The sequence below is a fragment of the Monodon monoceros genome, unplaced genomic scaffold (assembly GCF_005190385.1).
Source record: "Monodon monoceros isolate NGI ecotype Baffin Bay Population unplaced genomic scaffold, NGI_Narwhal_1 Super_Scaffold_16, whole genome shotgun sequence".
Classification (NCBI taxonomy): Eukaryota; Metazoa; Chordata; class Mammalia; order Artiodactyla; family Monodontidae; genus Monodon; species Monodon monoceros.
In genome coordinates, this window is record NW_021703772.1 from 26,993,578 (window position 1) to 27,012,364 (window position 18,787).

Sequence of the window (18,787 nt, forward strand, 5' to 3'; positions counted from 1 at the left end):
CCTTGTATGTATTTTGTTGTTTTTCCCTTGCTGCTTTTAATGTTTTCTTTGTATTTAATTTTTGATAGTTTGATTAATGTGTGTCTTGGCATGTTTCTCCTTGGATTTATCCTGTATGGGACTCTGCACTTCCTGGACTTGAGTGGCTATTTCCTTTCCCATATTGTGGAAGTTTTCAACTATAATTTCTTCAAATATTTTCTCAGTCCCTTTCTGTTTCTCTTCTTCTGCGACCTCTATAATTCGAACGTTGTTGCATTTAATGTTGTCCCAGAGGTCTCTGAGACTGTCCTCAATTCTTTTCATTCTTTTTTCTTTATTCTGCTCGGCAGTAGTTATTTCCACTATTTTATCTTCCAGTTCACTTATCCATTCTTCTGCTTCAGTTATTCTACTATTGATTCCTTCTAGAGAATTTTTAATTCATTTATTGTGTTGTTCGTCATTGTTTGTTTGCTCTTTAGTTCTTCTAGTTCCTTGTTAAACGTTTCTTGTATTTTCTCCATTCTATTTCCAAGATTCTGGATCATCTTTACTATCATTACTCTGAATTCTTTTTCAGGTAGACTGTCTATTTCCTCTTCTTTTTTTTGGTCTGGTGGGTTTTTACCTTGCTCCTTCATCTGCTGTGTGTTTCTCTGTCTTCGCATTTTGCCTAACTTACTGTGTTTGGGGTCTCCTTTTCACAGGCTGCAGGTTCATATTTCCCGTTATTTTTGGTGTCTGCCCCCATTGGCTAAGGTTGCTTCATTGTGTTGTGTAGGCTTCCTGGTGGAGGGGCTAGGGCCTCTGTTCTGGTGGATGAGGCTGCATCTCGTCTTTCTGGTGGGCAGGTCTGTGTCCAGTGGTTTGTTTTGGGGTGTCTGAGACCTTATTATGATTTAAGGCAGCCTCTCTGCTAATGGGTGGGGTTGTGTTCCTGTCTTGCTAGTTGTTTGGCATAGGGGGTCCAGCACCATAGCTTGCTGGTCGTTGAGTGGAGTTGGGTCTTCACATTTAGATGGAGATCTCTGGGAGAACTTTCGCTGTTTGATATTATGTGGAACCGGGAGGTCTCTCGTAGACCAATGTCCTGAACTTTATTCAGGTATTTCAGAGTTGCAGGGTACATCAAGTTGATTGTGGAGATTTAATCCACTGCTCCTGAGGCTGCACAGAGAAATTTCCCTTTCTCTTCTTTGTTCGCGCAGCTCCTGGGGTTCAGCTTTGGATTTGACCCTGCCTCTGTGTGTAGCTCGCCTGAGGGCAACTGTTCTTCACTCAGACAGGACGGGGTTAATGTACCAGCTGATTATGGGGCTCTGGCTCACTCAGGCAAGGGGGAGGGAGGGGTATGGAATGCAGGGTGAGCCTGCAGTGGCAGAAGCTGATATGATGTTGCAACAGCCTGAGGCACACCGTATGTTCTCCCAGGGAAGTTGTCCCTGTATCACAGGACCCTGGCAGGGGTGGGCTGCACAGGCTCCCAGGAGGGGAGATGTGGATAGTGACCTATGCTTGCACACAGGCTTCTTGGTGGCTGCAGCAGCAGCCTTAGTGTTTCATGCCTGTCTCTGGGGTCCGCGCTGATAGCCATGGCTCACACCTGTCTCTGGAGCTCATTTAGGCGGTGCTCTGAATCCCCTCTCCTCGCGCACCCCAAAACAATGGTGTCTTGTTTCTTAGGCAGTTCCAGACTTTTTCCCGGACTCCCTCCCGGCTAGCCATGACGCACTAGCCCCCTTCAGGCTGTGTTCACACAGCCAACCCCAGTCCTCTCCCTCGGATCTGGCCTCCAAAACCCAAGCCTCAGCTCCCAGCTCCCACCCGTACCAGCGGGTGAGCAGACAAGCCTCTCAGACTGGTGAGTGCTGGTCGGCACTGATCCTCTGTGGAGGAATCTCTCTGCTTTGCCCTCTGCACCCCTGTTGCTGTGCTCTCCTCTGTGGGTCTGAAGCGTCCCCCCTGCCCACCCCTACCTCTACCAGTGAAGGGGCTTCCTATTGTGTGGAAACTTTTCCTCCTTCACAGCTCCCTCCCAGAGGGGCAGGCCCCACCCCTATTCTTTTGTCTCCCTTTTTTCTTTTTTCTTCTGCCCTACCCAGGTACGTGGGGAGTTTCTTGCCTTTTGGGAGGTCTGAGGTCTTCTGCCAGCGTTCAGTAGGTGTTCTATAGGAGTTGCTCCACATGTAGGTGTATTTCTGATGTATTTATGGGGAGGAAGGTGATCTCCACGTCTTACTCCTCCACCATCTTGAAGGTCTCCCTCAGGTCTAACCCTTTTTTAAAACTCCAAGAGCAGTAATAAAATACAAACCCTGACCAGCCCTCTTCTGGGGCAGCACAACTACGTTTTCTCAAGTAGGCCTAAAACTGATCTTCGTATTTACAATATTAAGAGTCAGAGACTTCAAAGCAGTGAGTTTTCCATATTGCCAAATCTTTGCCCCTGTCTACAGTCTTCTCCTTCTGGTTCCTGCTCTCTCTTTGTGTGGCTTTATGCACATGCTCACATCCATGCAGAGGGAATAGGGGAGAAGGTGCAGTGGGAGACATGGGAAGGTGGTAAGAATGTGAAAGAGGAAAGAGAAATATTACGTGCTCCTAAAGCAGAGGTTCTTACAAGCAGGGGTTCTTGTAGTAAAGGGAGTCTCCTTACTGTCATCTAAAAAGTCTTCCTCATCATCCTCCTTTCTCAGTCTCCTCTTGGTCTCCTCATCATAAATGAGACCCAGCAGGTTGGCTGGGCTCTCACTTTCCCCATGGCACAGCTCATTCAACCGGACGCCAATTGCCTACCACGAAGAGAAGAAGAATGAAACAGCATGAGATACGTCAGACTGTAAAATAGGCTCTCACATTACAGAGGTCACCAGCAACCGATTAATGGGAATGATTTTCAGCATAAGCCTCCTCTGTCTGCCACAGTGTTGTTACCACCATGTTTCATTTCCCAATGTGGGAACCCAGAGAGGGAAGGCACTGATGCTATCTCTAAGGTCACTGTGTCTAAAGACTTTTAGGAAATGGAATGGCATTTTTGATTCTCATACAAAACATTTTCTGAAAATATTTCTATTTCCTCAAAGGTCATCTATTTTATAGGTTTCACATAAGGGAGTATGCGGTTGATTTTGTTGTTGTTGTTTGTCAGGTTTTTTTGTTTGTTTTGTTTTGCAGTTGTTTCTAATGAAGGATTTTGCTGCAGTAAAAAATAAGAAGTCACAGTTCTTCAGACTGTTTCTGATTATGCTATTTTATGAGAAAGGCACTATCATGCTAATGAGCTTGGAGATTGGCATGAATTCTGGAACTGCAATTTTATTTGTATCTGTCATCATATATGCAATCAATGACTTTCTTATAGACTTTGTTCCCCCCCTCCATGATACACTATGAATGAGAAAGAAATATTATTCTTTTGATAGTTTACCCAACATCAACATTAGAAATATGATTTTTAGTAAGTCAGCACATAGGCAATACTGGCTCTTACAAGGTATTCATAAAACCAGTACTTACTATCTGTTCTTCTGAATCATCATGTAGTATTGTCTGATTTACCAAAAGGAATTTTCCAAATGAAACGACAAAATATGCTACATCTAATTCCTTTTACATTCCAATGACAAATTGTATGCAACAAAAGAGGAGATGCATGCTTAAGAAAGAGAGTCAAAAAGCTAAAATGAACACTGAACATAGAATTTGACAGTTTGGTTACTCTGTGCATTAATACGAGCAAAATTCCAGCTACTTTTCTTTTTTCTTCCTATATCATCTTTTTCAAATATTTAGAAAAGTTACTACATTCTGGGCATGCAAGAGATTAGATTCACTACAGGAAACTGACAAAGATATGTCCAGAACACTTTAAATAAAAACACAAGTTGTTTGAACGTCTTGGCTATCTGAAAACAAAGGTGTCTGCTTAAACTCTGGAATTAAGTGGGGAGTAACAAAAACCACAAAAAGGAGAAAGAAAGCAGTGTAGAAAAATATCACAGCATCCTAAAATTTTAGCTGCTAACCTGAGAAGTTTTAAGCAAACAAAACATAAAAGCAAAAACCACCACCTCAACAAAAAGCCTTGTCCTGATGCTACTCTTTTGGAAATCCTCTCTAAGGAAGGAGATGTGGAATTATGAGTCTGGAGTGGAGCCAGCAGATTTAATAGTGAGATTCACAGGGGAAAAAAAAAATCTACATCGATCCTCCCAGGATGCTGAAACCAAGCAATTTAAGCTAAACCCACAGTTCATAAAGCTTAAAAGGTTGCTCAAAAAATGAACTTGTCTGGGATAACACTAAATACCTAAATAATAATTTAGTGCTCTCTGTCTCTTCTAAGACCAGAAAAGTGCCTTGGGAATATGTTTATTCCTTTTTCATTCATCAAATATTTATTAGGTGAGGTAATTTGTTACGTATTAAGTAAAAATAAAGTTGAATAAATTGTTATAGTACATCAGTATCTTTGTTTAATGTGCCCTAGTAGATTATAAACCTTCATAAAGAAGGATCATTGTTTGGCACTTAGGAAAGTTAGGTTGAAAGACTTGCTCTAGGTTGCTCAGCAACCTTGAACTTGGAGTCAAATAGGGTATCTGACTCTGTGTCTTGCTCTTTACTTCAAGGAGCTTACAGTCTATTGGGGTGGTAATAACATACCAAAATAACAGTCGTGTAAAAGACTGAAAGCACTTTATTTATTAGAATATGGAGAAATCAGATTCATCTCAGAGGATCATACAAAGTTTCATTCCTGTAGATTCTGAAGAATTGCTGTGTAGGCTAATGGGGAAGGGGAAAAGTGGATATTCCGGATGGAGAGTTTCAAAAGATCCATATTCAGGGAAATGCACTGACATGTTCAGACTGACAAATAAGCCAGTTGGTTGAAGCACAATTTTGTGAGAGGAAATAATGTGCCTGAGGGCTTGGAAAGGTAGATTGTGACTAGATCCTACAGTTCATGAAGCTGGACTTCATTTTGCGTTCTGAAGAAGGATGAAAGGTACTTTCTGAGTGGGGGAGAACCTTATCACTCATTCGAGGAACACTGTGATAGCTGCCTAACAATGCACAGAAAAATCATATACCCTGCTTGCAAGAATTAATATAATAACATTATTATTGAACACCTCTTAGATGCAAAGCATTGAGATAAATGTTTTTTAGATACATTAGCTCATTTGCCTTTATCATCCATAATCTTGGTGTGATTTGAACAAAGGTTGTGGAGAGAGCAGCAATGCCAGGCTAAGCAGTTTGGGTTTTATCCCAAGGGAAAAGGAGGGCCCCTGAAGCACTATAATGTGATTTGCATTTTAGCCTAATCACTCTGACAGCAGTTTGAAGAATGAATTGGAGGGAGCAAGTCTGGAGGCTGGAAGATAAGTACGAATGTTCTGCTTTTAGATGAGCTACGCCAAAGGGAGATGATTTTACTGGCAGTGTGTAGGATGGGTCAGATGAGGGGAGATTGTGGGAGGAGACTAAATAGGAAAATGCTTTCATCATATAGATGAGAAGTAATGAAGTTCTGACCTAAAAGGGCATCAGTGACATGGAAGAGGTGGAATCAATAAGAAAAGAAGGTTTGGAATATGTTCAAGGCTGTCATCTTAGATGATGGTGGTACTATCAATAAGAATAGAAAATTCAAGATGGGGGTGTGTTTAAATGGAGAGAAGGGTTTTATTTTGGTCAGACTGAGTTTCAGGACATTGAGTGAATGCCTCCAAAGTACAGTTGGTGATGCCGGTCGGGGATCCAAAGAGTGCTATGGATAGAGAAGTGTGTGCCCCTGGCATACAGCTAACAGTTGAAAATACAGGAATAAATGTAATCCTGGTGCAGAATATACAGGAAGCAATTATAAGAGATGCTGAGAATGTACATTTATAGGAAGGAAAGAGGCAGAGGACCAGGAAAAGAGACAGAAGAGATAATAATGTCTAACTTTGTCGATTTACTGGGAAGATTAAATGAATTACACTTATTTTCCCCTGAAATGTTCTGTTCAGTGCCTGGTACATAACGGATACTCAATAAACTGTCTCCCAAACAAATGAAGAAACATAAACACAAAACTTCTTCACTTCACTCAGCCTAATTTTTATAGAAGAAAATCAAAAGCTCACGTCTCCCCATTGGTAGAAGAGCTTGGCAGCGTTCCACTGCAGCTTCTGGTTCCGCTTGTTGCCCACAATGGGAGACCGTCCCCTGGAAAGGCCTTTCTTGGTGATATTCACATGATGCCCTTTCATCCACTCTGGCCAGTTGCCACGGTTGCAGCGGTAAACAAAACGGGCACATTCCAGGAACAGCGCTGCTCTGGCTACTACAGGCGCTTCCTGAGTAGGGTTGTTAAGGAAAGAGTAATGTAGGATTAACAAACAATGAAGTTGAACTTAAATTGAATGACTATATACTCTTAGTTTATTTTCGTCTCCGTATTTTGACTTAGTTTAGCCATATTTCCCAGGGTAGCGTTAGCATGGTTACAATAATAGTGGGAAATCTGGGAAATGAATCCATGAAGGCAAATTTGGGTATTGAAAAATCAGACATTTTAAGTAGGTTTCTGAGTTTAGTTTTCTCCTTTTGGAGAATATCCAGTAATTTCATGACTCTTTGCATATTTCAGAGACAGCTGGGATTTAAGTGTGAAATAATTTTTAATCAGAAGGTTTTAAATATGATGCTTTTTTTAAACCTAAAATTAACATGATGCAAACACATATTCAATTTCTAGAACTAATCGTATGTTAACCAAAGGTGTCAGTAGGGATTTTGTTATGTAGGACCATCCACAAGCTCCAAGCAAGTGCAACTGCTCCCTCGTTTTGCCTAGTAAGAAAAGGAAGAACTTATTACATTAGGCTGAGTTGTGAGAGAAAACAGAGAATAAAATGGGGCCTGAAATGGAAAACAGACAAACAAATAAATAAATAAATTAGATTGAGTTAGTCTCTTTCCCCAATTTTTCATAAACAACAGACCAAATTCTGCTCAAATAGGCATGGTTTCAATTGACAATGACAAAGAGGAAACTGCTTAATTGATAAATGAAAAATAGAGCATTTGTTCAGGAAAATAAAAATATGGCTCCATCTTGTCAAGACGTGCTTGAAAAAATAAAAGAAACAGCTTTTAGTTGATACCCAGAAACTGGTAAGAGTGAGATATCTACTGAATTCTTTATAAGCCAAAAAAAAAAAAAATGATAATAATAAGGGAAGGAGTGTGAAGTTTCCCATAGGTCAACAGGTCACAAAAAGTACATACATCAAAAATTCATTTGTGCCAGTTAAAAAAATATACATCACAATATTAGCTATCACCTCAGTTACCTAATAACCATAGGTTGCTTAGTAAGCACGTTTTCAAATTGAAACCGTTTTCATCGTTCAAGCAATAGCATTCTTAACAATCCATCGATCCATAATGTTAAAATAGGGGCTAATATACAGAGAATATCAATATGCGCCAATAAGTTTTTATAAATTGTAATTATCATAACAACCCTGTGAAACAATATCTTTATTTTAATATTTTTTTAAAATGAGGTATAATTTTTCCACTATTATATAGCTGGGAAGAAATCGACACAGGATTCAATCTCAGGTCTCTCTCATGCCCAGATCTGTACTAGTTCCTCTTTGGTATCTACATTGTCTTAATTTATACTCATATAAGCCTTGGGAAAAGATGATTTCTAGAATGCATGTAGAAAGTCACTGTTTACAAATGGGACAATTGGGACTTCCCTGGCGGTCCAGTGGTTAAGACTCCACGCTCCCAATGTAGTGGGTGCAGTTTCGATCCCTGGTTGCAAACTAAGATCCCACAGGCCGTGCGGCACAGCCAAAAAATTAAAAAAAACAAAAGAGACAATAATGTCATATAATGTTATTTACTAAAACACAAATGTATAATCACATCATTTTCCCATTTAAAATATATTATAGGTTCAATCTACCTTAGTCATCAATGAATAAAGATAACTGACATTCGTTATTTGGTTCACCTCTCTCTCTATCCCCATCTCAAGTGCTCTGTGGTCCAATTATGTCAAACTGGTCAGTCTCCCAGATATGACATCTCATACGTTTCCATGTGTTGTTTCCATGACTTGCAGAGCCTTTAAGCCCCTTTTCCATCTGGAAAATTCCCACTTTAAGCTTCAGTTTAGTTACCTCCTCCAAGAAGCCTTCCTTAATCCCTTCGTTCTTCAGGCAGAGTTGGCTACTTCATACTGTGGAGTACCACACTATCTCAAATACCCTGGATGATTCAAGTAAGTTAGCCCATTAAGCATTTTCTCATTGTCTAAAACTTAAATGAAACCATCAAGAATTCTAATAAGAAATTTATTTATGTTGGGACTTAATTTTACAAAGCATATGTTGTATTGCCATGACAAAGTTAATCTATGTGAAAAAGCAAAATACAAGATAAACACAATGGTGAGGCTCTATCATTAATAAAAGATGGACACTGATGATGAGAAACTATCGGTGCCAAGACTTGGCAGCAGGTCACAGGGATAGAAAGACTTTAGATTGCAAAGGGTCAGATGACTTTCTGTATCAAACCTATCATTACTGTGGTGCCATAATATACCGACTAAATATCTATACTCTCTTCTTGTATTAAATATTCATTTTACTAAACATCTCAGCTATGCTAATCTGCATCTGGAAAAGGCTGGAACATCTATCTCTAAAAACGAACGCCAGTCTGGAGGGCAAGGCGAGTGATGCAAATTTATTTTTAGCCTGTCACATTTTGACACATTTCCAATAAAAAACAATGGGATTCATTGCTTTATGATGGGAAGACAGAAACAACACTGCTGGAATAGCATTATGTTATGAACCCTGGCTCCTTCATGACGAACAAGGGTAAAACTTAACCTAACTCAAATGTATGGGGCAGAGGTGGGTTTTTTTTTCCTTTAATTGCTCTTAACTATTAGATGGCACTGAGAGGACTAACGGAAGATGAATAAAAAACCCAAATTGTGCTATGTAAGGTTTCCTATGTCGATTGGCTTGCCTTCTTTAGAAAATATGTTTTTATTTGGTTAGGAAGCTCAAGGTGTTTTGAATGAAAAGAAATTTTAATTCTCTGCTCTGAAAAGCTTCTTATGATAAAACCCAGACATCATCAGTTACCGGCCCTAAGAAATCCTAATCTAAGTTGGGAAATAGAATTGAGATTATCAAAATAATTCCCATTAATTAACCATACAGCACAACATTAAAGGGAGGGTTGGTTATTATCTGATAAATTTGATCCATGTAAATTGGATCAAACCCAGTAACTTTTGGAAATGTCACTGTTCGAATTAAGGGATGATGACATAGCGTGACTTAAATACTGCCTTCTTATTATAAGCCTCATAAACCTGGTAGGTGAAAGCACACTTGGGATGGCACTGAGTACTACCAATTTCTGGGATATTGTAGTGTGTATGTTACTGTACAGAAAACAGAGGATACTGCTGCGGTACAAAGCTAAGTACTCAACTATGAATCCTAGTAGAAGATACTTAGCAACAAGTATCAACTTCACAGTGTGTGTGGAAGAGTATTCAAGGCAGTCTAGTGTGGGTGTGGCTATGGGGAATTATTTTCCTTATAAGTTCCTTTCAAAGTGTAAGTTAGAAAGTACTGATTTTAGGAGCAGGGTTATAGAATACCTTAGACAAAGGATTCTTCCTGGACTCAAAGGAAATTCAATTTTCCCTCTTTTGATGGAGCTTACCCCTTACGGCTCAGTGCAACCTGAAGAAGCAGTGAAAAATGGAGGCATGACAGAATGGATAAGGATGAATTCACATCACAGAGAAACACAGCACAAATGGAGAAAAATGCATCAGAAGAATGCTGCATGGATGAAAAGAACCACAGAGTATCAGAGGCATAGTTAAAAGTGAACATCTAAACAAAATTTGATACCACTGGTATACCAATTTTGCTGGTGGTCCTAAATGAAAAGTAGGCATATTTAAATTCCTTTTTATTAATATGTCTGACAGATCACCTTTTTATGTTCCATAGAACACCACAGAGTGGCTTCAATTCCATTATGTCATAACTTCATAGTTCCCAGACAAGCAAGAATCAATTTTAACTAGGAAGATAAAATGTTAGGTTGAACCTTATGGAATTTCTAAGTTTGAAGGTCAAAAATAGTAGAATATCATCAATTTCATATGGTTCAGTTTTATGTAAGGTGTTCTCTGCAATGGCTACAGAGCTGTCTAGTTAAAATTAGAAAATGTCATGCATTATGCAGCATGGATTTCTCTAACATTCTACAGCTAGAAAACTTCAAGCATCAAGCTAATTTTCCTTGACTTCCTTTGGCATTTTCCTGCGTTTTATAAGATCGTTATGTATATTGAATGTTTCCTTTATGAAAGTAAAGAAGAGAACTAGAATACTAATTCAAACAGCTGTGCTTTATTTTGCCTGGGGACCTAGAAAATATTGTTACCAAGATATGATGGTTAATTGAAGGTTATAACTGCAATACATTCCTTTCCCTGAAGGACTGTATCTAAACTTATTATGTGAGAAGAAACACTGACTGATCCTGAAAACTCGTAACACAGGACAGGAACTAACTGGTTTTAAAAAGTGAATATTTTATGGTGGTCCCTGGGGAATTACATACTATTTGTATTGCCTTACAATAAAGTATAAAGTTCTTGCTGATGCAAGATACCTATTTATTTAAAAACACTGGGAATAAGCAGTTATTGTTGTTCTTCGTGTACACTGGAACCTCATTTGCTAGAGGGCATGTGCTTGTGACTCAGTATTTACTACTTAGCTTGTACTGAATTCTCTGCCTGACTGAGATCATTAAGCAACTGACAGGCTGTCTCTGTCCCTGCCCCTTTCTGCAGTAGCTGAGGGCAAAAGAAATGATTCAGATGTCAGGCTAGAGGCAGGCATTATTGTTTAGTACACAGTCTGGTGGGGTAGTCATTTTTAACACTTACTCAGATCATGCTAATATCTTGGGTAAGTGTTTTAAAAACCAAATGAGGACTCCTGTTTCTGACAATATGATAGATTAGGTGTGAAGACAAATATCTTTTGGTTTAGACACCTAAAAATGCTAGATAAATACCCCAATTTTTTTCATTTTGTTTTTGTTTCTAACATGAGATGATAGACCACTGGAGAGCAGAAATTACAAGAAAGTACAATTCTGGGGTGAAGGTAGGGAGAAAGGTGTGAACTAGTGTAGGAATATATGCCCCAAGGGTTTCTACTGACTATGGCAAGACCAGAGTATGGGTTTTCAATGGGCCACAAATTAAATGTCTGGGTCCAAAGTGGAGTGTGAAATCAGGCCATACACTCCTATATAAAGCCAATATCCCACGTGCGTGTCACTTTTACTGCATGAAAAATAAAATGATCTACCCCACAGAAGTAAGCTTGCATGACTAGTCTTGGTTCTGGGTAGAAAAGGAAAAGAAGAAAAAGTCTTAAATGAGAATTTCTAATCAAAATTCCACATTTTCATATAAGTTTGGACTAGAACGGGCACTACTTTCATGCTCCTTGTACCCAAAAAGAGTTAAAAAATGATCTTATACATGTAAAAGTATGAGATTAGATCACTCCCTAACAGCATACACAAAAATAAGCTCAAAATGGATTAAAGACCTAAATGTAAGGCCAGACACTATAAAACTCTTAGAGGAAAATTTAGGCAGAACACTCTATGACATAAATCACAGCAAGGTCCTTCTTGACCCACCTCCTAGAGAAATGGAAATAAAAACAAAAATAAACAAATGGGACCTCATGAAACTTCAAAGCTTTTGCACAGCAAAGGAAACCATAAACAAGACCAAAAGACAACCCTCAGAATGGGAGAAAATACTTGCAAATGAAGCAACTGACAAAGGATTAATCTCCAAAATTTACAAGCAGCTCATGCAGCTCAATAACAAAAAAACAAACAACCCAATCCAAAAATGGGCAGAAGACCTAAATAGACATTTCTCCAAAGAAAATATACAGATTGCCAACAAACATATGAAAGGATGCTCAACATCACTAATCATTAGAGAAATGCAAATCAAAACTACAATGAGGTATCACCTCACACCAGTCAGAATGGCCATCATCAAAAAATCTAGAAACAATAAATGCTGGAGAGGGTGTGGAGAAAAGGGAACCCTCTTGCACTGCTGGTGGGAATGTGAATTGGTTCAGCCACTATGGAGAACAGTATGGAAGTTCCTTAAAAAACTACAGATAGAACTACCATATGACCCAGCAATCCCACTACTGGGCATATACCCTGAGAAAACCAAAATTCAAAAAGAGTCATGTACCAAAATGTTCATTGCAGCTCTATTTACAATAGCCCGTAGATGGAAACAACCTAAGTGCCCATCATCGGATGAATGGATAAAGAAGATGTGGCACATATATACAATGGAATATTACTCAGCCATAAAAAGAAACGAAATTGAGCTATTTGTAATGAGGTGGATAGACCTAGAGTCTGTCATACAGAGTGAAGTAAGTCAGAAAGAAAAAGACAAATACCGTATGCTAACACATATATATGGAATTTAAGAGGAAAAAAAAAATGTCATGAAGAACCTAGGGGTAAGACAGGAATAAAGACACAGACCTACTAGAGAACGGACTTGAGGATATGGGGAGGGAGAAGAGTGAGCTGTGACAAAGCGAGATAGAGGCATGGACATATATACACTACCAAACGTAAGGTAGATAGCTAGTGGGAAGCAGCCGCATAGCACAGGGAGATCAGCTCGGTGCTTTGTGACTGCCTGGAGTGGTGGGATAGGGAGGGTGGGAGGGAGGGAGACGCAAGAGGGAAGAGATATGGGAACATATGTATATGTATAACTGATTCACTTTGTTATAAAGCAGAAACTAACACACCATTGTAAAGCAATTATACCCCAATAAAGATGTTAAAAAAAAAAATGATCTTAGGTTGGTGATGTTTCGAGGTGCCTGAGAAAGAGAAATGGAAAGCCTCTCTGGAGGAATACTTTAAATTAGTGCTTCTCAAACTTCAAACCTGAGTATGCATAAGAGTCACTTGAGTATGCATAAGAGAATATGGTTAAAATAGATTCTTTGGGCTCACCCTCAGAGATTCTGATGCAGATGTTGCAGGGCCTGAAAATCTGCATTTTTAACATACTCACAGATGTTGCTAAAACTGCTGGTCCACTGAATAACACTGCTTCTAACACAGGTCTTAAAGAATCAGCACAGATAAAGTTTCAAGGAGTTAAGCTTATTAAAAATATATTTTAAAAAATTCACCATGAGTCAGAGTAGGAAGAAACAGCAAAGTGTAGAATCAGACCCTTTACAAAGACTGTGGCTATAGGAATCATAATGTATCAAATACATCTACAGATTAATGTGGGTACTGAAAGTAGAAGGAATTAGGTTATCAAAGTTGACCATGTAGTTTTAAAACAAGAAATAGAACTTTTACAAATAAAAAAATGTAGTACTTGAAATTTAAAACTCAATGGACAGATTCAAACAAAAATTAGATCAGTTTTTTTCACCTTCAGCATTATTGGCCGTTTTGGCCAGATAATTCTTTTTTGTGAAGTGTGCACTATGTATTATGAGATGTTTATCAGAATCTTTATTAACTACCAACTAGATGCAAATAGCAATTCCCAAGTCATGACAACCAAAAATTCCTCCAAACATTGCCAAATGCCCCCTGGTGGGCAAAGTTACCCCTGGTTAAGAACCATGAAATTAGACACAGCTGAAAAAAGAAAAAGTGAAATGGAAGAGAATTAGGCAGAATACAGCATAAAAAGAGATGAAGAAATGAAAAATATGAAAGAAGTTGTCAAAAACAGAGGATAAACTGAGAAGCTCTATCATGCATCTTTTCAGTTTATAGAAGGAAAAATTAGAGAAAATGTGAAAGACACAATCTTTGAAGAAATAACAGTTGGAAAATTTCCAGAATAGACATAATATGCCAATTACATGATTTACAGACTTAATGAAATATGAAATATAGGCTAGAAACTTTTTAGTGAAAGTGCAAAAGATCAATAATAAAGAGAAGATCAACAATAAAAGCAACTGGGAGAAGGAACTGGGGGAGACACATTACCTATAAAAGAATGTCAATTAAGCCAGAAGAGAAGGGGATAATATCTTTGAAGTACAGAAAGAAAATGTTAGCCTATGATTCTAATTCTATCAAAAGTATCTTTCAAGAATGAAACCAAAATAAAGACATTTTCAATTAAACTGTAGCTGAGAGAGCTACTGCCAGTTGATCATCACCAAAGGAGTGTCTGAAAGCTTTCCTTCAGGAGGATATAGATCTTAGAAAGGAATGTCTGAGATGCAAGGAAAAATGGTGAGCAAAGACTATGCTAAGCTTTTGGACAAATTTAAAAATCATTTTCCTAACAATCAATAAAAATAATGTCTACTTTATCAATGTTAAAACAAAAAAAAGAAAGAAGTAAATCTTGAACAATAATTGGGGTTAAAACCCTCTACAGTCTTTTACTGTTTGGAAGAAGAGTAAAGATATTCATTAAATTTAGACTTTGCTGAGTTAAATATGCATGCAATTTAAAAAAATATAAATAGAATAATTTTAAAGCTGATAAAGAAAAATGAATAAAACAAAGCTAAACCAAACCAAAGCAAGAGAAATAAAACAAAATTCAACACTATTTGAAAGAAGGCATGAAATAATGAATATACAATGAAATAATGAAAAATGAAATAATGAAAAATGAAATAATGAAACATATACAATGAAATGATGAAAAAATGTGGTAAGTAGGCAGAAGAAGACAGAAGTGAATCTATATAAGTAATCATAATCTGTGCAAATGTACTAAATTTTCTAGGGAAAAAAAGGTCACTAAAATGTTATAAAAATTCAAATACTTGCTTTTTACAAGACACATATCTAAAACACAAAGATGTAGAAAAGTTGAAAGGAAAGAACTGGCAAAAAGACCAGACCAATGCTAATAAAACTGTTTCAGCTGTATTATTATCAAAGAAAAACATATCTTATATATGCTAGAAATAAACTGGGTCACTAGATAGTAATAAAAGGTTCATAGCACCAGATACTTTTCATACTTTTAAACGATCTGCCTCTAAATCAATAAAACAGAAATTGCTGGAACTACAAAATAAATGGACAAGTTTGTCATCATAGAGGAGATTTTAACACAACTTAGTGTTTGACAGATCAAGTGGTGAGGGGTAAAAATAAGAATATAGAAGACTTGAATATAAAACACTGCACCCTGATGGACCCAGAGGGTATTATGCTAAGTGAAATAAGTTAGACGGAAAAATCTGTATGATTTTACTGATATGTGGAATCTAAAAAACAAAAAAATGAACAAACAAAGTAAAATAGACTCACAGATACAGAGAATAAGCTAGTGGTTGCCAGAGGTGGGGATGGGAGGTTGAGGGGGGAACAGGGTTTGGGTAAAATAGGTGAAGGGCATTAAAACTTTCATACTTCCAGTTATAAAATAAATAAGTCACTGGGATATAATATACAGTATAGGGAATACAGTCAATAATATTATAATAACTTTGTATGACAAAGTTGACAGATAGTTACTAGACTTACCGTGATCAATTCATAATGTATATAAATGCCAAATCACTGTGTTGTACACCTGAAATTAATATAATATTGTATGTCAACTATACTTCAATTAAAAAAAAAAAGGAAAGAAGAGCCTCTATGTTGTGCCCAACAACTGGAGAATGCACATTCTTTTCAACTACACATAGAACATTTACAAAAATTAATAATGCTCTAGTTCATGAAGCAAGTTTAAATTAATTCCAAAGAATCAGTATCTGAAAATGAAATTAGAAATCAATAACAAATGGATACCTAACAAAACTCTGAAATTTATAAAACTGAAACACACACACTCATACATATATACATAACCCATGGAAAAGGAAACCATTAAATAAATTAAAAAGGACTTAAAAATAAATTGTAACATAAATACTACTTATCAAAATTTATGACATAATTGAAGGAGTACTTAGAGGGAAATGAATAGGTAAATGCTCAATTTTTGAACAGAAAAAATAAAAGTATGAGCTAAGCAATCAACTAACAAGGTAAAATAATAATACAATGAATTCAAAGCAAGAAGGAGGAAAGAATAAAAATAAGGGCAGGATATACTCAATATTTTGTAATAACCTATAAGGGAAAAGAATCTGAAAAAGAATATTATACGTATATGTGTATTTATAACTGAATCACTTTGCTGTACACCTAAAACTACCACAACATTGTAAATCAACTATACTTCAATAATAAGGGCAGGAATTAATGAATTAGAGAACGAGATACAATAGAGAGAATCTCTATTGTACCATTAAAAAAGACTAATGAAATTGACAAATATCTGGCAAGCCTAATCAAGAAAAGAAAAGGAAATAATTTTAGGAATAAAAACAGAAAAAATAATTACAGATGCTGCAAAGATCAAAAACTAATAAGAAAATGTTATAATCAATTTTAATCCAACAAATATGAAAATGCAGGTAAAACTGACAAATTGCTAAAAAGATTAAAATTACTTAAATGTACTCAAAGAAATAGAACTTTTGAATTATCAATTCAGATCTGAATTTCAATTTGAATTTTAACTGTATCTAAATTTATCTGTGGACTCAATGTAATTCCAAATCAAAATATTTTCATAGAAACTGACACGCTAATTATAAAATTCACATGGAAGAGTAAGGAGCCAAGAACAACCTAGATGATGTTCAAAGTTCAAGCTATTAAGACAGAGTAGATTAACTCAGAGCACACATGGAATGCAACAGAAAAAAAACTCAGACTTACACCCATGCATGCATAGAAACCTGACACATAATTAAGATGGTGTTACACATCAGATAATAAAGTATGAATTAATCAATATATTATGCTAGAATAATTTTTTTTCATGTGAAAAAAGAAAGAAAAAAAATCCTGTTTTATACACACAATAAATTCTAGTTAAAGACCTAAATGTGAAATGCAGACTTTAAAATTTTTAGAGGAAAATTTAATATGTATTTATTACTACCTTGGGATTTCTTTGAAAAGACATAAAAATGCTAACCACTAAAGAAAATTTTTATAAATTAAATTACATTAAAATTTCATTAACATACAGCATAAGGAAACAAAACAAAATGATATATTCTCTAGGGATACAAGCTCATGTGGTAAAATAAAGCAAGCACAGGGAAGATTAAAACAAAGTTCAAGACAGCAGTGTCTTCTAGGAGGTAGGGGTGAGTAATTAGGGGAGGAGATACAGGGGACTTTAAAGAAAGTGGAAATGTCCTATTTTTTAAGATATGTGGTGGATATGTGACATTCAAATTTTTTCTTTAAACTCTACATATTCATGATATACATCCTTTTTATGTTACATTTCATAGAATGTTTTCAAACATTCAGTATAGGAATACCACTAGAATAAAGTGAATAATTTGACCATTTAGTTTTGGTTATTACTGGATTATTTCAACTTTCCTTATGATTCAAAAGAGGACACAATATTATTTTGCTTTGATAGTTCCTAGTCTGCATATATTCCTAAATCCTTGAAAAAAGCTAATATCCATTCATCACCAAGTAGTTTTATGATGGTAAACCCCAATGTGGATTACATGTGTTGCAGTGAACCTGAAAGTATGACTATATGGTAACCAAATGTTTCATCTTCCTCAAGAGTTCTAGTTTATGTCTAACTGGTATAATTATTGATAGCACTCCATTTCAGTCTCAAAAGTGTCCCAATTTGGATAAAAATTATATAACCAGTCCTCCTAAAACTATCTATTTATGAAGCTATTATAATTTAACATGAATTAGGTTTTCTCTATCCACAGACTAAGGAGAAAACTATGATCCCATTGACTCTCTTATATTCATGAAACTGTTCTTAAAGCAAACTGATATTATGTGTTATTTATGCTAATAAATTACCAGTAAATTAGAAATCACTATGTCTGTACATGTTATATTCAACTGGGTATAAAAGGATAGATAATTTCACCTGAAATGTACATAAAATAGACAGAAGTGCCTTTTGTTTGAACTATTTTTGTGCTTGTAGATTATATGAACCTAAAGATAAAATGAGTCCTTTATAAAACATATCTTTTTAAAAATACCTTACAGTTGCATTTATTAAATTGACACTAAAGAGGAAGAGTGTGAGGAGGAGCTGTGCTGGACTAAAAACGAATCCAATTATCCCTTTGTAGTCATAGCAATAATGACAAGAGGACTGTTTAAAACAAAAACCTTCAGATTGGCAAGACTTTGAACATTGACACTTCTAGTACTTCTTTCATTTAATAATACTTTTTAATTCTGAAGAAAATTGGAAACTTGAAAAAAATCACATATAAATTCTATGATGAAGGCAACGAAACAATGAAAACTGTTCCGAAATAAAATTACATCATAATGTAAACACTGTATTTAAGCTGCACTTAAAAAAATGAATGCAACATCCAACAAAAGCGAACAATAAAAGAGAGATGGGAGAAAGTAAAGGACTGGAAAGTGATGATGAACTGAACACATTCATTTTCCCCTCCTCTCCCAAATGCTATCTGATGAAATGGTAGAATCTATACCTATGTATAAATCTGTATATCTGTACCTATATCTGCATCTGCATATCTATCTGACATCTATATCTATCTATCTGTCACCA

At 36.4% G+C, this 18,787-nt stretch overlaps 1 protein-coding gene across 2 annotated transcripts in view; it reads right to left on the minus strand.

Moving 5' to 3' along the window:
- The window catches only part of UNC80 (unc-80 homolog, NALCN channel complex subunit), a 241,679-nt gene that overhangs the window by 129,934 nt on the left and 92,958 nt on the right, over positions 1-18,787 (minus strand). For both annotated transcript variants that reach the window (XM_029225347.1, XM_029225346.1), the window contains exons 23-24: positions 6,126-6,338; positions 2,639-2,774 (exon numbers count right to left, since the gene is read on the minus strand). In XM_029225347.1, coding sequence (XP_029081180.1) covers positions 2,639-2,774; positions 6,126-6,338 — 349 coding nt within the window. The remainder of the gene's footprint in view (positions 1-2,638; positions 2,775-6,125; positions 6,339-18,787) is intronic.